Source organism: Cynocephalus volans, chromosome 2, assembly GCF_027409185.1.
Source record: "Cynocephalus volans isolate mCynVol1 chromosome 2, mCynVol1.pri, whole genome shotgun sequence".
In the NCBI taxonomy this organism is placed as follows: Eukaryota; Metazoa; Chordata; class Mammalia; order Dermoptera; family Cynocephalidae; genus Cynocephalus; species Cynocephalus volans.
Genome location: NC_084461.1, coordinates 116464457 through 116488225, shown reverse-complemented (window position 1 = coordinate 116488225; position 23769 = coordinate 116464457). Strand labels below are relative to the sequence as shown.

The following is a 23769-nucleotide window of genomic DNA, read 5'->3' as shown; positions in this document are numbered from 1 at the left end:
TGTGCATGCACCTCCGACCTGCAGTTGTGCCACCATGCCTGGCAGTGTAATTCTCCCTATGGGTTGGGCCCCTGGATCGTGGGTCTGTGCTTGCTCACCTTTTCCCCTGGGCTCCACTGGTAACTCTCCCTCTGTCTACGTTGATGAGTGGTCAGTGGGCCCCCTAGGAAGCAGTGGTGGTTGCTGGTGTGGCACGAGCCACCCTTGTGGTAGCAGTTGCTGTGGTGGTGGTTGTCATGGTCCACTCATTCAGCACTGGTGTCTGTGGGAGTGGTAAGGTGGGCTAGTGCCAGCGAGGTGGCCAGTTGCACTGGTGCCATCAGTGGTGGGGCTGGCTCATAAATACTAATTCTTACCATTGTTCCCCCTATGCAATGTTTCTATGTTCTTTCATTATTTTTAATATGTTCTCTTTGGTTTTAAGATATTTGACTATGATGTGCCTTAGATATGGTTTCCTTTGTAATTATCCTGCTTTGCGTTTTATAACCCCAAGCTTCTTGGGATGGTGAGTTAATAATTTTTTCAATCAAATTTAGAATTTCAGTCACTGCAGTGGATTGAATTGTCCCCTAAAGTCATTAAAGCTTAATTCCCATTGCAACTGTTGAGGGTGGGAAATCCTATTATGGTGATTGGAAAGTGGGGCCTTGAAGTGGTGATTAGATTCTGATAACCATGACCTAATGACTGGATTAATAATGGTGGTCATAGGCGTGGTTCTGAGGGCTTTAAAAGGAGAGCATGTGAGAGTCTCTCTCTCTCTTTGCTCCACGATTTCTGCCACGTGAGACCTCTGGGTCACTGTCACCACCACCAAGGACTTCACTAGATGTGTTCCCTGGACTTTGGACTTCCCAGCCCCCAAAACTGTAAGCAATAAATTTTATTATAAATCCAGGTATTTCTGTTGTAAGCAACAGAAATGGACTAATACAGTCACAATTTAAGAAACATCTTTTTGCCCCAATTTTTACGTTCCCTCTCCTTCTGGGACTTTGATTTTATGTATATGAGGGTACTTCAGAAAGTTAGTGGAAAAATAGAATTGAAAGATAATACAGATTTTTCCATGAACTTTTTGAAGTACTCTTGTATAGATTGCTTGATATTGCTTCAAGGTCATTTTACTGAGACTCAATTTATTTTTTTCAGTCCTTTTTCTTTCTGTGTTTCTATTTAGATGGTTTCCATTGACTTGACTTCAAATTCACTGATCTTTTCATCCGCAGTGTCCAATCTGCCCATATGTCAATCTAGTAAATTTTTCATTTTGTATATTGCATTTTCCAGTTACAAAATTTCCATATAGTTCTTTTCCATAGTTTTTATTTCTCTGCTGAGATGGCTCATCTGTTCATTTATTCTGTTTGCCTTATAATTTAAAATTCTTAAACATATTTATAGCAGTTGTTTTAAAGTCCTTGTCTGGTAATTCCAATATCTGTGTTACTTCTGGATCTGTTTCTTTCTTTCTTGCACACACAGGTAGATTCCAGATGTATCTGTTTCTGTGATTATTTTTCTCCTGGTTATGGATCATATTTTCCTGCTTCTTCACATGTCTGATAATATTTGTCTATATCTTGGGAATTATGGATACTTCATTGTTTAGCATCTGGATTATGTTGTCTCCTTTAAATAGTGATGAGTTTGTTTTGTTAGGCAGTAAATTTACTGGAGGTTCAGTTTTATCCTATTGAGGCTTGGTTTTAGGTTTTATTAGGGAAGGTACAAAGTGGTGCATACTGTAGGGGTAAAGTAACCTTATTTCTAAGGTGTGGACTTTCTAAGATTTTAATTGAATGCTGTGGATGTTTGGCAAGGTCTTTCCACTCAGGTCTAAGCACTGTGTGATTTCACCCCACACACGAGGCTTAGACAAAGCCTCAAGAGTGTCACCTCTCCCAGGGTGATGGAGACACAAAGGATTACTCAAATCCCATTTCTCCAGAGCAGTGAGAGCCCTGAAAGGGTTAATCCCAGGAACAATTCCTTCAATAGAGAAGGATTCCTAGGAGTAACCCCAAATCAGGTTTTCTCTGTTTTTATTGTCTAGGCAAGAAAGGTACAGAAAAGAACACAGGTGATTAATCAGTCATAGTAGGAGTCAAAAAACCAGGCTATGTGAAATACAAAAAGAAACAATGAGATAATCATCATGGCAACACTCAGTTCCCCAAGAAACTTAAACAACTGAAGGCAAGATGTGGAACATCCCCCAACCAATAACCTTGAAGCTTTTAGCTCACGTACTTTCCCATCATTAGGTTTAGCTGCACCAAGGACAACTGCCCTTAGAGCAATCACTTTTGCTGTGTTAATTTTTTTTTTTATCTACAACAAAGACTTTAGTCCTAGGAAAGTTTTCTGTTTTTCCCAAACTTAGCATTTCTATGTGTAATTCTAAAAAGTTAGGCTAGTCCTTAAACTACAGGGCTTTGGCCCTGCTAAACTAAGGGCTGTGGCCTTTCTAAGTTAAAGGTTAAGGCCCTGTGAAATACATGTGCTTTATTAATGTTAGTATCCTCCACAAAGAGGACCCTTCTGTAGCTTTCTAGGGCTCGTTCTCTGTGCAGCTCCCTCCTCTTTGATGCCCTGTCCCACACATTTCAGCTACCCTAGCGTCCTCTATGATCTCTGTGTCCTTCCCTCAGTGAGACCATTGCTCTCTGTTTGGGTTCCACTTTCCTCTGCCATAGTTTGAAAAGTATCCCAGGCAAAGTACTTTGGTGCATGTGGAACTCAACTCACGTGTTCTCCTTCTCTCAAGGACAGAGGCTGTTTGATGTCCAATGCTTGCAATCAGTTGCTATCAATATTTTATCTAGTTTTATAGTTGTTTACAGTGGGGAGATAAGTTTATTACCAATTGCTCAGTCATGGTTGGAACCCAATAAAAAGTTTAAAAATTAAAAGAAGAAATGAAAGGACAGGAAATTAGGGTGCTGTAATTCAGGATATGAATCTGATGCCACAAATGTTTAAGAGTCTGAGCTTCAGCTGAAAGCAGCTGGATCGTTGGGCCTACCCCTCTCCAGTTCTTTTTAACCTAGTATCAGAATTGGACTAATAAAATGTTTAGTTCTGGTCACTATGGTGGATTATGTCAGACTAATCTTCCTGCCAAAAACAACTATAAAAGTTGGACAAAATTAAAAAAAAGACTATTTGAAGGAATTGGAGAACAATCAGTACAGATAAGAACTGAGGGGTTATGATCCTTGAGAAGAGGAAATAATGTGTAGTGAATTCCACAATTACGCTAGCGTTTTCCCTAGGGGCATTTCACACATTGTTACATGGGGGAATAAGGACCAAGCAGAAAGCATCAGTACTACCAGACTTGAGGATGCAGAGGTTGGAGTTCAGGGATGCCAAAGAAGCTGGAACTTAAGAGGGGAAATTTGAGGAAGGAAGAAACAACAGAGAAGGAACCCAACAATTCCATACAAATTTCTCTGAATTTATTGGCACACTTTTAAACAGCAGCTTGGAGACTAAAGAACTAAGCAGGTTTTTGTAGCCATAAAGTGCTGGGAGACAAACTGGAATTCAATTTCTATCAAGGTGGAGAGGACTTGTTAAACACCTAGGTTTTCTGCCGAGTCCTCAGAAGGGTCACACCCTAGGAGAGAGGGCTACATCCTAGGAATAAGAGTCATGCCCTAGGACAAAAGTGAACCACACCAGCGAAAACACAGCATAAAACCAAGCTTTGACGGGAGTAGGTGATTTATCAGTACTCTACCTGCCATAAGACAGTTTAATTCTCTTTTCCTGGACAAAGATATTATCACCCAGAACCTTTCAAGCTTTTCATTTTAGATGTGTGTCATCCAGTAGAAAATTATAAGACATGCTAAAAACAGGACCAAATGACTGAAAATCAAGAGAAAAGGCAGATAATGAAAATAGACCCACAGGTGTTTCAGAAATGGGGACTTCAAATAATTATGATTAAAATGTTCAAGAAAATAGAAGAAAAAGAAAAAATAGATAAAAAGTTGAAGAACTTAAAAATAGAATAGTAATATATAAAAAAAGAATCAAATGGACATATAGAACTGAAAAATATAATACCTGAAATTAAGAACTCATCATATAGGTTTAACCACAGACTGGACATAGCAGAAGATAGTATAAGTGAACCAGAAAATATCCACGCTGAAGCACACAGATGAAAACAAACAAACAAACAAACAAAAAATGGAGGAGAGAATAAGAGATATTTGGGACATTATCACACGGACTAATGTATTGGCATCCCAGAAGGAAACAAGACAAAGAATGGCAGCAATATTAGAAGAGATAATGCCAAAGAATTTCATAAAACCAATTAAAGACATAAACTCACAGATTCAAAAAGCTAAAAAGAAAAAGAAAAAAAAAATCCCAAGTAGATAAATATAAAGAGAACCACATGTTGGTACATTATAGTCAAACTGCTGAAAAACAAGAAAAAATCTTAAAAGTAGTCAGAGTGGGGTAAATAAGCATATTACTTTCAGTGGAACCATTATAAGACTGTCAACTCTATTTTCAACAGAAATGATGGAATTTGTGGGCAGAGAAATAACATCTTTAAATTATAGAAAGAAAAAACCTGCCAACATACAATTCTTTACTTCCTGAAGTGTCCTTCAAAATGAAGGCAAAATAAAGACATTTCTGACAAACCAGTGCTGAATTTGTCACCAGCAGAACATCACTATAAGAAATTCTAAAGGAAGTTGGTCAGGTTAAAGGAAAATAAGCCCATAGGAAACATTGAATTGCAGGGAAAAATGAATAACATCAGAGAGGGTGAATATGTGGGTAAAATAAATGAATATCAACTGTTTAAAGTGACAATGTATTATTTCACAATAACAGATTGTGGAGTTTATAACATACATAGAATTAAAATATATGATGACAATAGCACAAAGGGTGGAAGGGGGTTAAATGGAATTAAACTTGTAAGTTTTTTGCATTGTTCAGGCAATTATGAAAGTTCTAATTTAACACAGAATGTGATAAATTAAGCTCATTTATTAAGATCTCTAGGGAAACTGCAAAAAGAGTAAAAAGGAATGCCCAAGTAAAAATGAATAGAGGTGAAATGATAGATCAATCTCACGTATATCCAGTCCCCTGACTTACAACACACACACTACCACATTTCAGTGAGGTAAGGATGATCTTTTCAATATAGTTCTGGGTCAATTGAATATCCATTTGAACCTTGATTCCTCAGTACACCATGCACAAAATTAATTCAAGATGGATCATACCTAACTATGGAAGCTTGAAAGCTAAAATGAGCTTTTAAAAGAAACCATGGAAGCATATTTTCATGACCTTTGGTAGGCAAAGATTTCTTAAAAGAGACATAAGACATAGAAAGCATTAACCAAAAAATAAATAAATAAATAAATAAATAAATAAAAACCAACAACAAAAAAACCCCTAATAAATTGGATTTGTAAAAATTAAGAATTTTTGTTCCTAAAGATACTATTGAGAGAATGAAAAGTCAAACCTCAGATTGAGAGGGAATATTTGCAATCCATGTATTCAACAAAGAACTCATATCTAGAAAATACAGCAAGAAAAATGCAGGAAACCCAGTAGAAAAATGGACATGAAAAGATATGTCACAAGAAATAACTAATAAATACATGAAAAGGTGCTCATATCATTAATTACTAGGCAAATGTTATTTTAAATTACATTAAGATATTGCTACTCACCCATCAGAATGACTGAAATTGGAAAGACTAACAATAGCAAATGTTGGCAAAGATATGGAGCAACTGGAACTCTAATTTATTGCTGCTGGGAGTAATTTTCTGCAACCATCTAGAAAAATGGTGGTATTTACTATAACTAAATATATGAATGTCCTATCTCCTAGCAATTCCACTCCTGGGTTTATATTTTACATGAATGAGTGTTTCTGGCCACCAAAAGAGATGTGCAAACATATACAGAACAGTTTTACTTAAAATAACTCAAAACTGGAAACAACCCAAATGTGCACCAAAGTAGATAAATTGTGGTATATTCAAACTATAGAATACAACACAGCAATGAAAAAGAATGATGAACTATTTATCACAAACAACAAGATGGAAGGATATCACAATCATAATGTTGAATATATGAATGAGACACAAAAGAATATATACTGTATAATTTCTCTTTTATAAATCTAAAAATCTCACAAAACTAATTAAAAGTGAAAGAAGAAAGAATAGTGGTTAACATTGGGAGAGTTTATCAACTTTGAGGGGGCATATGACAGCCTTTTAGTATTCTGGAAACAGTTTATATCTCAATCTGGGAGGTGGTTACATGAATCTGTATGTGAGCAAAACATATCTAGCTGCATATTAAGATATCTGTAGTTTACTGTATGTTAATTATATCTTTATACGTAAGTTTTTAAACAAAAGTGCACTGGCTGTCCGTGCCACTCCACCTCTGCTAGTGTGGGTTTGTAAAGCTTCAAGATGGAGATATTAGCTTTCCAGTATGTGGGACGTGGGCTCATCTTCACACCTCCAGTTTTTGGAGGAGGCACACTAGTTACAGGTCACACCCTGAACTCACTCATGTGCACTTTCTTGATTTCTCTGCACACCACTACTTGTCCCCAGAGCCAAAGGTCTGGAGTGACCTGTGTGTTTGGCCTTTGAGGCTTGGAACAATAAATTGAGGAGGTATATTAGTATGCTAAGGCTGCAACAAAAAAAAACACAGACTGAGTGGCTTAAACAACAGAAATGAATTTTCTTGTAGTTCTGGCAGCTGGAAGTCCAAGATCAAGGTACTGTCAGGGCAAGTTTCTGGTGAGGTCATTCTTCCTGATTTGTAGATGGCCACCTTCTTGCTATGTCCTCACATGACCTCTTCTCTGTATGAGTGTTGACAGAGAGAGAAAGGGAGAGCTCTCTCTTGTTTCTTCCTCTTCTTAAAAGGACATCAGTCCTATTGGATTAAGGCTCCACCTTCATGACCTCAGTTAACATTAATTACCTTTATGAACCTCCTTCTAGTCCCTATCTTCAAATTCAATCACAGTGGACGTTAGTGCTTTAATATATGAATTTTGTGGGACACAAATAAGTCCATAACAGGAGGTGATTTGCTTTTTAGACCCACATTATTATGGCCCACTTCACCTGCACTCATCTCAGAGCATTTCCTGGGGAACAATTCTGTGTTCTGTAATAATCTCCTGCCCCTTGAACCAATCTGACTGCTCTGTCCTGCTGTCCACTGCTACTTCTGCTGTCCATGGCTCTGGAGTTCTCTGCTCTGCTGGATGTGGCATCTGTGCTGGTCACCCCTAGGGAGAGCTACTGTTTATTGTTGATACCACCAGCCTAGTCCCAATGGTGAGGAGGTGGTACACTCTGTCACTGGATATCTTCCCATACCTCCCAGACACAGCAAGACCCAGAAGTACTGAGGCCCTGCTGGACCACCACAGGTCTCCATGTGAATTAGCCATCCCCTCAGCCCAGGCTTTGCTCATTTTATCTCCTCTGCTGGAGGCCACCATTCTCTCTTCCCCTGACTGACTACTCAGGGAGACCCATGCCCACTCTCCCTACCTGACCACTCAGCAAGGGAGGTGCCCCTTCTGTAGGCTCCCTCAACCCCTGTGACTCGCTGTCAATTTCCTCTTCTGTGATTCTCCCCCCAAAAGACAAAAACAACATAAGCAGAGCAGAGCTTCTATCTGACAGGTCACTGATCCAGGCCTTCAAGTATAGCCTGCAGGCAGCTTTCTCCAAGTCCATCTCCTCCTTCCTGCCAGTCTCTTCTTGTTATTCCCTATTGGTTGAACCCAAGCAGAAGTCACAGGGCAGAAGAACTTGTTGATGTCATGCATACAGGTCAGCAGCCAGGGCGCAGAGCAGGGGAAGGGGAGAAGGGTTAAGAGATTTGGAGGAGCAAGCAGAAGCTGTCCAACATAGGTGATGTCTGTCAAGTGTTAGGTTAAGCTTGGTACAGGGAGACTGCCCCATAAATCAGTTGCTCAATCACAGAAGCAGCCCAGAGCATCACAGGAATCCAAATGAAGATTGCCCATCATGCTCCTCTAGCCCCTCTCCTCAATGGGCTAATCTCAACAAGATATTCTGGTATGTCCAGAGTCCTGTCAATGGCCTCCCCACCTCCTTTCCTAATGTCACTGCACTACTGGCCCTTAGTTTTTCTTTAGGGCTACTGGCTTCTAAGGCCTAAGGCTCTCCTGAAGACTATAAGTCAATTTAGCTGGCTATGAAGAGCACTGATCAACTTGGGCAGAGCAAAGGATTTCTGGCCTTCCCAACATCATCCTTGCTTTCTCTACCACGAGAAGTCCCAGCATTGGAGTCAATCCCTAGGGCCTGGAAAACATCTCTATCTGCCCAGTTGCTCATGCTTACGGAGCTCTAGGCAAGGATCCTCGCCAAACTTTGGCAGGTTGGAGGGGTGGTGCACTCAATCAGGCCCTGAGGAGCTGTTTGAGCAAGGCTGGAGCTGCTACTTTGAGTGTCCCTTGGTGGGCTCCATGCACCCTCTGGTGGCCATCCTCGTTTTTGCAGACATAGCTCTCTGAGCAAGAAGGGAGCAGCAGAAGAGGCTCCCCATAGGATTCTCTCCAAAGGCCTCACATGCCTGGTTCACGAATAGCTGCTGGTGCCCCAGGAGGGAGTGCAGAGAATATCCCAGGTCTTGTGAGGGCAGGGAGTCAGCCTGGCCTATAGCTGTGGGGTGACTATTGGAGTGAGAGAGCACCGCCTACCCTTAAGACTGCTGCCAACAATGATAGTGTCTGATGGACCAGCCAGTCTGAGAAAGCCATCTTCCCACCTTTAGCCCCTGAATCATTCACTCTTCAGCCAGGAAAACATACTGTCCGAGTCATTCCTAATCCCTTGGGACTTTGATACCTGCAGATGTTTGAGGTGGACATTTTCCTGAGTCCAAGCGCTTAAATGGCTGCTTCAGGGTGAGAAATAAGGTCATATTCTGGTTCAAAGTCAACAACGGGTTCTGGGTCAGAGTCAAGGTTAAGGGGCAAGCCAGAGGACAGAGGACATAGCTTCCTTCCTCATCATCTGAGAGGCCAAATTCAGAAGCTTGTATATACATGTGAATTCCTGTGTGTGTGTGTGTGTGTGTGTGTGTGTGTGTGTGTGTATCGGGTGGGTGAGGGTCATCTCATCAGTAGTTGTGTCCAAGTCCTTCTGTCTTTCAGACACTGGAGGTGTTGTAAGGCACTCGCACAGAGGAATCCAAGACCAACATTGGTTTTATAGCTTTTTTAATACTTGACAACTCTTTTTGGTGTTACAGCACTTCATTGCTTGCAAGCAAGGAGAGCACGAGCATTAGGCTCGTGTCTCCCAAATGAGGGAAAAGGCCTGCCTTATATAGCCCAGAACTTCCTGCCCAAGTTCTCATTTAGGTCGGCTTATGCAAATAAGGGATACAAGTCTGTTAGTCCAGATTGATTGGCTATGAGACAAAGTTCATTGGTCAGTTCTGGAGCCTAATTTGCATGGGTGCAGGAAGCAAGCTAGGGTATAGAAGCTAAAGTTTGCAATTAAGACAGCCAATCATATATATATATATATATATATATATATATATATATATATGTAAATATATATATATATATTTTTTTTTTTACTCAGAATTGCTTTGGCTATGCATGACCTTTTGTTATTCCATATAAATGTCTGGATAGTTTTTTCCATTTCTGAGAAAAATGTCACTGGAAATTTGATGGGGATTGCATTGAACTTGTATACCACTTTGGGTAGTATGGACCTTTTCACAATGTTGATTCTTCCAATCCAAGAGCATGGGATATCTTTCCATCTTCTTGTGTCCTCTTTAATTTCTCTCAGTGGTTTGTAGTTCTCATTATAGAGATTTTTCACATCCTTGGTTAACTCTATTCCTAAGTATTTTATTTTTTTGGTGGCTATTGTAAATCGGCAAGCTTTCTTGATTTCTGTTTCTGCATGTTCACTATTGGAGAATAGAAATGCTACTGATTTTTGTGTGTTGATTTTGTATCCTGCAACTTTGCTGAAATCATATATCAATTCCAAGAGTTTTTTGTAGAGGCTGTAGGCTGTTTGATATATAGGATCATGTCATCTGCAAATAGGGACAGTTTGACTTCATCTTTTCCAATCTGGATGCCCTTTATTTCCTTCTCTTAATAAAGCTGGAGGCATAACACTACCTGACTTTAAACTATACTACAAAGCTATAATAACCAAAACAGCATGGTAGTGGCATAAAAACAGACACATTGATCAATGGAATAGAATAGAGAATCCAGAAATCAACACACACACCTACAGCTATTTGATCTTTGACAAAGGCACCAAGCCTACACTGGGGAAGAGACTGTCTCTTCAGTAAATGGTGCTGGGATAACTGGATATCCACATGAAAGAGAATGAAACTAGACCCATACCTCTCACCATATACTAAAATCAACTCAAAATGGATTAAAGAATTAAATATACACCCTGAAACAATTAAACTTCTCAAAGAAAACATAAGAGAAACACTTCAGGAAGTAGGACAGTGCACAGACTTCATGAATATGACCCCCAAACCATGGGCAACCAAAGGAAAAATAAACAAATGGGATTATATCAAACTAAAAAGCTTCTGCACAGCAAAAGAAACAATTAACAGAGTTAAAAAAAAACTACCAACAGAGTGGGAGAAAATATTTGCAAAATATACATCTGACAAAGGATTAATATTCAGAATATACAAGGAACTGAAACAACTTTACAACAAAAAAACAAGTAACCCAATTAAAAAATGAGCAAAAGAGCTAAATAGGCATTTCTCAAGGGAAGATATATGAATGGCCAACAGACACATGAAAAAATGCTCAACATCACTCAGCATTTGGGAAATGCAAATCAAAACCACACTGAGATACCATCTCACCCCAGTAGGATGGCTAATATCCAAAAGACTGTGAATGATAAATGCTGATGAGGTTGCAGAGAAAAAGGAACTCTCATACATTGTTGTGGGATTGCAAAATGGTACAGCCTCTATGGAAAATGGTATGGAGGTTCCTCAAACAATTGCAGATAGATCTACCATATGACCCAGCTATCCCACTGCTGGGAATATACCCAGAGGAATGGAAATCAAGTCGAAGGTATACCTGTTCTCCAATGTTCATTGCAACACTCTTTACAATAGCTAAGAGCTGGAACCAGCCCAAATGTCCACCATCAGATGAGTGGATATGGAAACTGTGGTATATCTACACAATGGAATACTACTCTGCTATAAAAAAGAATGAAGTACTGCCATTTGCAACAACATGGATGGATCTAGAGAGAATTATATTAAGTGAAAAGAGTCAGGCACAGAAAGAGAAATTTCACATGTTCTCACTTATTTGTGGGAGCTAAAAATAAATAAATAAATACACAAATAAACTTGGTGGGGGGAGGGAAGAAGACACAACAATTACAATTCCTTGAAGTTGATACGACAAGCGAACAGATATGAGGTTGTTGGGAGGGAGGGGGGAGAGAGAGGAGGGAGGGAGGCTTCGGTAATGGGCCACAATAATCAACCACATTGTATATTGACAAAATAAAATAAAATAAGACAGCCAAGCATAAAATTTCTAAAACAGTTTCTCCAGCAGAAGGCGTCAGGTTTAACATTCAGAAAATGCTCAGGGTTCCCCACTACCGAGGTACAGATCATCAAGCTTCTCAGAGGTTTATGCAAATGTTTAAGACATGAAAAAATGTAGAAAACTACAAAAAAAATATAAATACCAAATGCTAACAAATATAACGTTATGTCATGGAAACTAATCAACTGAAGCTCAGCCATGTTCTTACATGGTTAAGTATAAAATGTGTTTATGTGGGATGTAGGTGTATTGGAAAATGTTTGATGTGGTATGAGATAGTCAGGGTCTCTAAAGGAATGAGTGCCCTGGACCTGTTTGTGGTGGGTCAGTGTCCCATATGGGCAGAGGGCAGGGCTGACCAGCAAGTTCAGAAGATGGTGTCTACTGAAGGATGAGGGGAGAGTCAGAGTTGCAACCAGAGCTGATGCCAGCAGGGCATTCAAGGGCAGGAGAGAGGCAGCCAAGGGGTTGGGGTCTTTGAGACAGGTGCGAACAGGTCTCAGCCACACCAGAGTCTCAAGCTGCTGTAATTATGTGACCGCAGGGTAGGGTTAAGGCTAGACAGTGCTAGCCCATGTAGTGAGTTTATACAAATTAGCAAAAGATACCTCTTTTTCAGTTCACTTTATTTCCATCTATTGGAAAGTTGTTATAATAAATATGCAACTCCGTGATATTGGTGATGTGAATGGAGCCTCAGGCTTGTGCAGCATACCATATGCACAACTTGATTGGGCAAGGGTCACTCACAGATGGATTCACTGACAACAATCTCACTCCAAAAAGGATATAAGGTGCCTACAAACGTGTCACTATAGCAAGAAGAAGTGCATTCATTTAAAAATGGGAGGGGGACATGAGGCACAGGGAGAGAGAGGAAGGGTGGCGCCAGGAGAGTTGGCAATTAAACTGTCATTTAAATGGGTGATTACCTTACAATGGAAGGAGTCTTGCAATTGAGGAAACCAGCCATTGTGATTAAGATTCCGTCTCAGCCTGAAACTCAGAAGGGTGCTAGTGTGTTCTCTAGGAGTTGCCAACTTTTCATTCCCTATGCTTTTACTGTCTGGAGGCTGCCACTAATTTCCTTTAGCAGATCCTGTTCTAGGGCAACAGGGCTGAGGAGGCCTGGATAAGAAGTAGGCCTCAACCCAAAAAGGGAGCTCAGAATAGCAGCAGAGCATTCAATAAATATTTGTTGAAAATAAATAAGTGAAAGAACATAGCCCTTCTGATTTTACCTTTTCATTAATTCTTAAATCGGTCCACTTTTCTCTGTATGCATTGCCATTCCCTAGTTCAGGTCACGATCAGTTGTCACCTGGGCCGCAGTAGGCCCCTCCCCTGTCACCTCCAAGCTCTGCTCCTCCTTCTCCCCTTCTTCCCCATAGGAAACAGGGTGCTCTTCCTACATCCCAAGTCTGATCCTGCCTCTCCATTGACTTCATTCTGGGATGGCTGCTCCCTGCCCACAGCATCACATCCAAACCCTTTTTAGTGGCCCATGAGGTCCTGGGTGGTCTGCCTCTGGGACCTCTGTAGCTTTACTCACCCAATTTTTGCTCTACTGGCTTCCTGACATTTTGACAAGGCTTGAAAAAAATATTGAAACCACTGAACTTTCAGCCTTTTACATAGTAGCTAAGTCAGATGCCCAATAGCTATCCTCAACTCTCACCTTATCCTTACCCATCTCTAATCCCCACCTAGCCCTAATATGGGCTCAGGGCTGCTGTACTAATAATGATGATAATTTTTAAAAGTGTGCTTTACATTATATGCATCAAAATATCAGGATTTGTAAGCACCGTATTTAGCTAACTCCTAGCCCTCTGGATATTTTCACCAGTCCAGAGCCTTTTGCCCAAGATGTAGGTGTAGTGAGGAGAGAAGCTGAGGTTTAAACACACTGTCTGTAAAATGGGGGCCCTGCCTGGACCTGCTAGGTAATTACATCTGCCCAGAGTCCTGGGGTGCCTGTAATGAAAGCTCAGCCTGTGCTGGCTCTGCTGTCTTGCGCTGCAGTGGTCCACGAGGAGGCAGCTGGGAGGAGACTTGTAGTCATTTTAGGGGCCTCCTTTGGTTTTTGCACCCATCAGATGGGCTCAGGGATGGGGGGTGGGCATTCTCTAGCAACCCACTTGGCCCTGCCCAAGACTGGTCCCACAGGCTTTTTGAGGATTCTACGAGATTCTCTTTCCCCCACTCAGGGTCCCACACCAGGCCTTAAGACCAGACTACCAGACAGGCCCTATTTCTGAAGCAGCTGGGCTACCACTAGGTGGCCCCAGTCAAGCTGTACCTCTTGTCCTGTGTCTCTGGCCTTGAGTCAAAGCACAGTCCAATCGGGACACACCTGTTCTTTCCTCAGTCCCTAAGGGGAGGAACCTTGGATGGCTCAAGGCTCGGTCCCAGGGTCCAGTGAATGTGCCAAAGGGTACAGATGTGTAGCATACACAGTACCCTCTATGTGGCATTGGTTGATCCCAGGGGCCCTGCTCTGAGAAATTCCATGGAAGGCCAGGTGCTCATAAACCCTGAGCAGCAGCAGCCTCCAGCTGCTGCAGTGGTTGCCAGGACCTGCAAGAATCATCAGCAGTCGGGAGTCCTCAGTGCCAAGCAGTGGAGCCTATACCCTCGCCTTCCCCAGGGCAGGGATTATAGGCAAGTGGGGGGAGGCCAGAGCAGGGCAGGCTGAGGAGGTCCCTATTTAGAGGGAAGGGATCCACACCCTCCATCCCATTCAACTAGTTACTTGTCCACCCAGTACGTATGTTTTTGTCATCCCTTCTGGAGAAGCACCAGGTCCTTCCCTTGAGTAGGGGGTGGCAGGCAGACAAGTCCAGTCTACTTTGAGGAGTCATTGGCTGAAGATGTTGCTTAGGGATAGCATGGGGTAGGACCTCATTTGGCAATGCCCTGACCATGCTGGTGTCAGAGTTCACAGGCCATGCCTGATCTTGAGCCTGTGAGTCTTGATCTCTAAGACTGGGTCTAGGCAGGCAGTACCTCCTACATGAAGCCTTAACCATCTGGAAAGGGTTGGGCCTTTTCCTCCCTAGATAAGGTTGCTGTGTGGGCCTCCATTCACCTGCCGGTTTTCCCCACTAGACAGAGCTTATTTGACATTCATCATCCCTGAATCTCCAGCTTGGATCTCAATTGGTGATCAGCAAATATTTGTTGAGTGAATGTTCGCATGGATAAACAATATAGAGCTGTTACTTGAAGGGAAGTATGGCTTTGTGCATACCATGGATTTGGGGAAAAAGGATGTGAATCTCTATAATACACTGTGACATGTGGCTGTTCAAGACGGTTGTGGATTCATTAAGTGACACACACTGGGTGTGCTCGGTGAGGTCTACCGGAGGCCATGATAGTGGGGGCTGTCCACTCATTCACTCATGTAATTTTGCTCCCCACTTCCTGTCCAGGCCCTGGTGCCAGGTCATGTGCTAGAGCTGGAGACACAGTGATGAACAGGCAGAGGCAGTTCCCATCCACATGAAGGCAAAGCAGTCAAGGAAGTAGATATTGAATAATCTCAGCTAGAAATTTGCCCATGAGGATCTGTGCGGTCAATGGCAGGGACTTGGCTCCAGCTGGGCCCAGAGAAAGTTTTTGAAGGAAACAACCTTTTGGGAGGGTAGTGTTCCAGGCAGGAGGAATGACGTCTTCAAAGGCCAGGGAATGGAAAAGTGCCCAGAGTGGCTGGAGCATCAGGTTTGAGGCTGCACATGATAAGAAAGGCCATCAGGGCTGGTTAAAGAAGTTTGGTAGCCTTGGTGAGATTTGTGCCTATTCCTGTGGCAGTGGAACACCTTTCAGGGGTTCCATGTATGGAAATGATATGATCAGAGCCACATTGTTAAAATATAACTCTGCCTGCAGAATGGAGTAAGGATAGAGGGGATTGAGTGGATGTTGGGAAAATAGAATAGTTTGATCAGGCCCCCTTGTCTTAGGCCTGGTTGGGGGTGGTATGGCACATTCTTTGTAAGCAAGTTGTGTGTGGATGGAGTTAGTGCGCATGTGCCATGCCACCTCTTGGCTGGCTTTTACTGCCTCGGGCATCTGTCCCACGTGGCCATGCTCTCAAAGCCAAGGCTCCAAAGACCATTTTGCTGGTTACCTAGCTCATAGACCTGAGTGTGAGGGGTCTGGTGACCCAGCCTGGCATGTGAAGGGTTTGTGACCCAGTTTGGACAACAGGCTTGAGGGGTCTGTGAGCTCTAGATCCAGCCCTAGCTCAACAGTGGAAGTGGTGGGCCAGGGTGGATTGTCCAGGTGAGAGAGGGTGGTGTTCTGAATTTGGGCTGTGACACTAAGAATGGAGAGAAGTAAGCAGATTGAGAGATATCCACCAGGTAAGATCTCCAGTGGGGTGATGCAGTGGGGAGGAAAAGGGAAGTGACTAAGAGATAACGATTTTATTTCCTGAGATATAGGAAATGCTGGAGGAGATGCAGTTTAGGTGGTGTGGGGTGAGGTATGGGGAGATGTTTTGTCCTGGCCAAATCTGCAGCTGGAGTTGCCCCAAAACTAAAGTTGCAGCAGTATAATTCCCACAAGCAACTGCCTCAAACTGTTCTGAGATGGGGCCAAACGGATTCCAAAGAAAAAAGCACTAAACACCAGAGTGATCAGTCCAAAGCATTTATTAGGGGAATTTATGTACAGAGGTAGCTGCAGTACATCCTCATGGTGGACAGTGTCCACCATGAGGAGGTTGGGGTATGGAGTTTATATGAAGGTGTCTTCATTTGTTTTCTGTTGCTATAACAAAATACTAGAGGCTGGGTAATTTATAAGGAATAGAAGTTTATTTGGCTTCATGGTTCTGGAGGCTTGGAAGTCAAGAATATGATGCCCTCATTTGGCGCGGGTCATCCCATGCTGGAAGAGCAGTGAGCATGTGAGACAGAGTGACTTGATGGGGACCGAACTTATCCTTTTATCAGGGGCCCACTAAATAAAATTTTCCTGATAAAATGAATGGCATTGATTTATTCATGATCTAATCACCTCTTAAAGGCCCAGCTCTTAACACTGTTACAACGGCAATTAAGTCTTGAACACATAAGTTTTTGGGAGACATATTCAAACCATAGCAGAGGGTTTAAGGAATTTGGCTCTGGGCCAGTGTTTTGGGAAAAAAACCGAAACACCTTTATCAGTACTTGGGAATGTTTGAGGCTCTGGTTTGGGTTCAGACCTGCAGGGAAAAACATGCAGCTGGCTGAGTCACAGAGTGGTCAAGGCACTTTGTATTTCTCATTTAGGACAGAGAAAAAAGTGGAAGAAACTGGAGGATCCTAGAGGAGATAATGGGTTCACTTATCTCCACAAAGTGGCCACAAAGTGACCACGAAGATAAGGCTATGACTATGTGGGTCTGGAGTGGGCTGGAGATTCAGAACTGAAAATCATGGATTTACATGGGCCCAGCAGCCCTTGAGGGCATGAGAGAATGTCAAGTGTAGTGGGTGGAATGGTGGCCTGCCAAAAAGATACATCCATGTCCTAATACCTGTACCCTGCAAACGTGACCTTGCTTGGAAAAAGAGACTTTGCAGATATAATTAAGTTACAGATCATGAGGTGACATCATCTGGATTACATATGTAGATCCTACATTCTATGACAAGTATCTTTATAAGCAACAGAAGAGAAGCCACAGACACTGAGAAGGCCATGTGAACATGGAGCAAAGACTAGTGTTATGCAGTCACAAGCCATGGAATACTTGAAGCCACCAGAAGCTGGAAGAGGCAAGGAAGAATTCTCCTCTAGAGCCTTCAGAGGGAACACAGCCCTGTCAACATCTTGATTTCACATTTCCCGCCTCTAGAACTGTGAGAGAATAAACTTCGGTTGTTTCAAGCTGCTCAATTTGTGGTAATTTGTTATGTAATTTGTTATGGCAGACATAGGAAATAAATACATCAGGGCCCCAGGATGGAGTCCCAGGGCCTTATGCTGAGGGCTGGGTGGAGGAAGTGAGGCCACAAAGGCCAAGGTCAGAGATGGCATCTTCTGGGTAGGGGCAAGTAGAAGAACAGGAATACGTGAATGAACGAGTAGCCACCTCCTGCAAGGCAGAGAGACCAAGGTGACATTCTCCTCAGCAAGTCCTGCCCCCTCTCAGGACCTGAGATTCCTAGGAGAATATCTGACCAGTGATGGGGTCCTGAGCTTCCAGGACTCTGAGACCTTGTGGAGGCCTTACTTGCACCTTTGGCTACTAAAACCTACTGTGTGAAGCAAGGTATTGAGAAGATATTCATCCCTTCATATAGTCAGCAAATATTTATTGAGTCTATTTCCGTGGTAGGTGCTAAGAATATGGTGATGGACAAAGACACACATAATTTTTATACTCTTAGAGCTCACAAGTCAGTGGGGGAAGACATTAATCAAGCAATCATTCGACACTATCAGCTGTGGCAAGTGTTACAAAGCACAAAGGGGCATGAGAGGCTGTTATGGGAGGTTTTGACCTGGTCAGAGAAGTGAGGAAAATCCCTCTGCCTCTGACGGAATCTGAAGAATTTCAAATGACTTAAGTGGGGAGGGGGGACATTTTCTAGACAGAAAGAAAAGCATGTGTAATGGCTTGGGTGGGGTGGGGGGAAGGGGCATGGCCAGTTGAAGGACTGGAGGAAAGTCAGCGTGGCTAGAGGAGTGAGCAGGGGTCAAACCATGTGGGGCCTTATAGACCACTTTTAGGATTTTTCCTAAGAGCAGTGCAGTTTCCTCAGCTGCAAGTGATGGACTCAGGTCTGCTTTTCGAGGAGATCACTGTAGCTGTAGTGTGGAAGAGAGATGGCAAGGAACAAAAATGGAGGGGCAGCCAGCAAGGAAAGTGTTGCAATCACTCAAATGAAAGAGGATGGAGAGAAATGGATGGGTTAGAGAGAGCGTTAGGTGGTAGAATTGAACAGACTTGGGATATGGATGGATAGGGTCTGGGGGTGAGGGAGAGGGAGGTAACAAGTGTGACTCCCAGGCTTCTGGTTCGGTAACTGGTGGGAGGTTTCTCCTCTAGCGCAGCAGGGAATAAGAGATGTGTGGAGTTGGGGGAAGGGGGAAGAACAAGAACTTGGTGTTGGACATGTAGCCATTGAAGTGCCTGTGGACACTCAAGTGTGGAGATGGAGACTCAGCAGTCAGTCATGAATCTGGAGCTCAGGAGTAACACAGAGTAAAGAGAGAACTTCGTAAGTCATCTGCATATATATGAAAATTATAGAAAGGGAGAAGAAAGTAGAGAGCCTAGATCTGAGCTTTGAGGAACCCTCAAACTTTACTGACTAATGGGGAGAGAGGATGAGGAGGATGCCAGAGAAGAAGCCAGGGCAGAGGTGGCTAGAGAGGATATAGGGAAACCAAGGAAAATGAGTGTTCCAAGGAGGCAGTGATCACTGCTAGGGGGTCAAATGTTGTTGGGGTCTTGGCAGATGAGGACTGAAGACCAGTTGTTACATTTAGAGATTTGGAGGTTATAGAGAGTTTATTGAGACCTAGTTTGAGGTTGTTAGTGGGCTAGAATACTGACTGCAGGGTCAGTAGTGGAAGAGAGGTGAGGACAAGCAGACAGACATCCAGCTCTTTCAAGGAGTTTTGCTGTGGTTGAGAAGGAAACACCCAGGGGGGTGGTGAGGTCGAATGAGGGTTTTGTTTCATAAAAGAGTCTTGAACATATTTACAGACCAATGGAAAAGGTCCAGTTGAGAAGGAGAGGTTGAACATTCAGGAGAGAGAAGGAATGATCTACAGGGTGAGCTCCTGAGAAGCGGGAGGGGTGGAAAGATCTGGGCAGACAGAGGGAGGCTTCTCTGACAAAACAGGATGTAGCAAATACAGGAAGGTTTCTGTTTGGTTCTAGCTGAGCTCCGGCTGCTGGCTGAGGAAGGCAAGAACAGTGGCTTGTCGTATTTGATGTTTGTTGCATGTATTTCCGGGTGTACTCTCATGCCTTTCCCAGGTCTGGGCTGCCCGCCTGGCCAGTGTGCCATTGGGAATATCCACTCCAGGCCTGGGTGGAGGCTGGGCATCTCCAGCTCTGGGCTCCACTCCCTGATGAGATTCTCAGACCGTATTTCCCCTCATTCATGAGGAAAGTTCACAGAGGAGGCGTGGGAACATGCTTGGCCGCCAGGGCCTCCTCCGGTTCAGGCTGTTTGCTGCATCCCTGCCTTCATTCTCTCCCAAACTGGACACGACAGATGGTGTCCACTCTTTTTGAACAGTCTTATGAGGACGGATTTGGGCAAACCAAGGACTGGCCCCGGTGTGCTGCAGGCTGCTGCAACCCCCCATCCCCAGTCCTTGATAGACTCCCTTCTCATCAACCCACCACCTCCACACACATCACCATGACTGTCAGTCCTTCTGGGAGCCCGGCCTTGGCGGTGGGCCTCCCAGTCTTGGTCTCCAGGGGGTGGACCCCAGGTCCCTAGTCTTCCACTGGTCTGCCCCCGACCTGATACCCGCTCCTCGCCCTGGTGACCTCAGCCTCTGTAACTTGGCGGTGGTGACGGTGGTGGAGGTAGTGGGGGGCAGAAGGGGCCAGTGTATCTGGCAGGGCCGTGGAGCAAATGGGCCTGAACTGAGGCGGAGGGGTCTGCCTGCATCCAGGGGCTCCCCCAACCCCCGTCGGCCCGGTCGCGGGGGTTAGGGCTTCGCTCCTTCTCTAGGTGCCCAGAGGCTGGGGAGGAGCGCGGGCCCAGTCCCACAGGTGGGAGCGCGCCGAAGGGAGGCAGACGCGGCGTACGTGCGCCGAGCGGCGGGCGGCATGAAGGGCGCGGGCGGCCGGCTCCAGCCTGGCCCGAGGCCCGCTCCGGCTCCCGCGCGGTCGGGCGGCCTGGACCTTCCCAAGGGTCACCGAGCCCTCGCCGAGCTCTCGGGGTGCGGGGCCCTCCCGGTGCGGAGCTCTCGGCCGGCCCGGGGGCGGGACTTTGGGACGTGGCCGAGGCTCAAGTGGGTGGAGCCCGGCGGCGGCGGGAGGCGGAGCCGCCGAGGGAGGAGGCGCCGAGCGGGCCGGGCGGCGCCGCGGGAGGTTCTGGAAACGCCAGGAGCGGCGCGTGTCCAGGTGGGCTCTCTGCTCGCTGGGCCTCCGGGTCAGCCGCGGGGCTCGGGCGCGGGCAGGGGTCGCCGGGCGGTGCGTTCTGCCCGCCCGGGGCCGGGAGTTGGGGGCCGAAGCCGGGGGTCGCGTCGTCCGCAGAGGAGTCCGGGCCGCAGCCCCGCGCTCTCCGCCCTGTTTCTGTCCCCGTCTGGGTTTCTGTCCCGCTGCCCGCATCCCTTCCTGAGCTCAGGGTGGTGAGATCAGCGGCGCCCTTCCCGCGGGTCCCCTCGGCGACTGGGACCGGACACTTGGCCGCCCTAACCCGCTGCCCCTGGGGAGGGGGCGGCCTGACCCCGAGGGCTGCCGGTGGCGGCTGAAGGCGGGGGGTGCGGGCCTGGCTCTGAGGGGCCGCGTAATGCTTGTGAGGCCCATTCTCCTCCCTCCCAAGAGCTAGGAGTCTGTGGTCTTGGCCGGGCAGGGTCCATCCAGCTTGATGCCCGTTAGGTGGGCTGTTGTATCAGAAAGTCGTCTTTCCCATCGAGACGTCCCTGTGGAACTAGCGTTGTTTTCCCTCAGCAGCTGCAGAGACCTGTGGTAATTAAACTAATTCAACAAACGGACTCTTCTGTGTGCCAGAAGCTGCAAGGAGTTGCTAGTCCAGTGGGGCAGGCGGACTGGAAGACCGGGAAGGTCCAGGCTCAGAGCAGTGTGGTGAGTGCTGTGCTGCAAGGGAGCACAGGCTGTGGGTATTTGGTAAGGAACAGATACCTCAGGCCGGAGGGCTTCCTGGAGGAGGTGACCCATGACCTGCAGTGATCAGATGAAGGCTGGCAAAAGGGTAACCAGAACAGAGGAATAGCCTGTGTGAGTGGCAGCAGACTTGAGCCAACCTCATTCTTTTGGCACTCTAGTGGACGCAAGGTGATGAGGAAGTGACACTTTAGGGGATAGCTGCCCACGGATCCTATCCACAAAAGCCTGGAGTGAGAAGATAGTGCCTGGTATTGTGCCCTGCATGAGAAAGGTGCTCAGTGAACCGTTGCAGCATGAGTGTGGATCAGGTCACTTCCTGTCTCAAGTGTTGCTGGGCAGCGCAGGTAGGCCCCTGGCCGTTGTGTTCTAATCTGACTTTTTTCTTTCTTTCTTTTTTTTTTTTTAAGAAAGGTGACCAGTAAGGGGATCTTAACCCTTGACTTGGTGTTGTCAGCACCACGCTCTCTGAAGTAAGCTAACCGGCCATGCCCTATGTAGGGATCCGAACCTGTGGCCTTGGTGTTATCAGCACCACACTCTCCCAAGTGAGCCACGGGCCAGCCCCTAATCTGAATTCTTTAAGATGGTGTAGCGAGCATTGGAGGTCCTCCCAAGACTGAGACTTGTCTTTTGCTTTAGAGTGACACCTGACCTTGTGCTTCTTGATGTAGACCATCTGGGGCCCAACAGCCCAAGCCCTTTTGCAGGAGATCCTAGCCCTAAGAGCAAAGGTCGAGGATATCATTTTGTAGTTTAGGGCAGTCTCAAATGTCCCACACTTTGCAGAGGTCCATTGTACACCTAAGAATTTATAGGATGTTTTCGCAGGCTGCTGCTTGTTACTTAGCTTGTATCACATCTGAGACAGCAGGTTCTATGATTTAGTTCTCTGTTAAATGAACCAGGATTTCATATGGCTGTGCTTAAACTGTGCCTGAAGTGTCCAAGGTGCAATCCATCACTGTGGTTCTGGGCCTCAGGGCCCAGCCTCTGTTCACTTCTCCCCACTCATAGGATGTTTGGGCTTTGAATTCTTTTCTTCTGGGGCCTTCTTGTTCCCACATGGCCAAGCGTTTCTACTGTGTAGCCTGCCTGTGAAGCCACGTAGCAAGGATGGAGTGTGTTGGCTGGGGGCCTCATCCTAAAGATGCTGTCTTACTGGAGCACCCTAATTCTCTGAGAGCTCAGCAGGCAGACATAGTGAAAACTAAGCTGAGGCATTTTTGTTTGTGGCTTGTGATAGGCCCTTGTACCCTGCTGTAAGCTCTGCAATGGGTTGCCCAAGAGAGTACTTACTTTGCCAGTGGTTTAGACTGGCCACAGCTGATATCCTGTCATTCCTTGAGTACCACCCATGTGCTTTGACTTCTGCCTAGTGTGTTGGGGCTGGAATGAGGGAGGAGGAAAAGGAGGTGACTGAGGCACTATTCTTGCCTATGGGTAGCTCATAATCTCTCTGAGATTATTGCCTGATGCTGGCAGCTATCCATGCACCAGGGGAGGAGCCCACTGTGTGAGTGCTCATTGAAGGAAGAGACTGTGTGGGTGCAGCTCTGAGGAATGAGAGGGTTGAGGAAATCTAGGGTCTTCTCATTTCCTGAAAAAACCTCCCTTTTGACTCTTCCCTCCCACATCCTTGGGAGGGTCTGAGGCTGGATGCAAAGTCTTGGCCGATTTGTGGCCACGCTGGCTGGCCGATAGTGTGTGGAAGGCTGGTGGGTGTGTCCCTGGCTCCTGGGATCTGTCAAGAGTTTAATTTTATGCAGATGGAGGTTGGCAGGAAATGCTGTGATACAGGCACGTGCAAGCCCAGCCCATGTCCTGGGGTGAGAGATAAACTTTGAAAAAGTTGCTTAACTCTAGCAATTTGGACTTTTGAAGTGCCCTAGGGTGGGATGTTAGCCTACTCTAGAGCAAAGAGGGCTGGTGGGTCCTGCAGGCTGTGGGTTTTTTGCTGGGAACATGGAATGAGGGATAAATAGACGGTTTTTATTCTCAGGGGAATGAAAAGTCTGGACTAGACTTCTTGGAGCCCTCCATAGGAGAAAGTTTTTGTTCAGTTTGGTGTCATTGTAGGGCAGAGGATTAAGTGTTTGGGTAATATGTTCTCCAGCTCAGATGGGGTCTGTCTGAGGCTGGTCACAGGCCAGCATCTACTCTAGACCTTTCAAGAAGTGCTTGTTACAGTGTAGCCTTCTCTGTACCTGGCATTCCCTAAGGGCCAGGGTGTGGCAGAGATCCTGAGGCCTGGTACCTATAGGAC

The 23769-nt window shown here is 45.3% G+C and overlaps 1 protein-coding gene across 7 annotated transcripts in view; it reads left to right on the top strand.

The window, feature by feature from the left end:
- The first annotated feature begins 20701 nt into the window (after positions 1 to 20701).
- Positions 20702 to 23769, top strand: part of P4HA2 (prolyl 4-hydroxylase subunit alpha 2) — a 33461-nt gene continuing 30393 nt past the window's right edge. For 3 of the 7 annotated variants that reach the window (XM_063085756.1, XM_063085748.1, XM_063085754.1), the window contains exons 1-2: positions 20712 to 20780; positions 21333 to 21464. Coding sequence is in view for 1 of the 7 variants with exons in the window: in XM_063085755.1 (XP_062941825.1) it covers positions 21769 to 21850 (82 nt within the window). In the remaining 6 variants the exon portion in view is untranslated. Of the gene's footprint in view, positions 20781 to 21329; positions 21465 to 21664; positions 21851 to 23769 lie in introns of those variants that run through there. The other 4 variants (XM_063085755.1, XM_063085749.1, XM_063085750.1 and 1 more) reach the window with 4 other exon arrangements.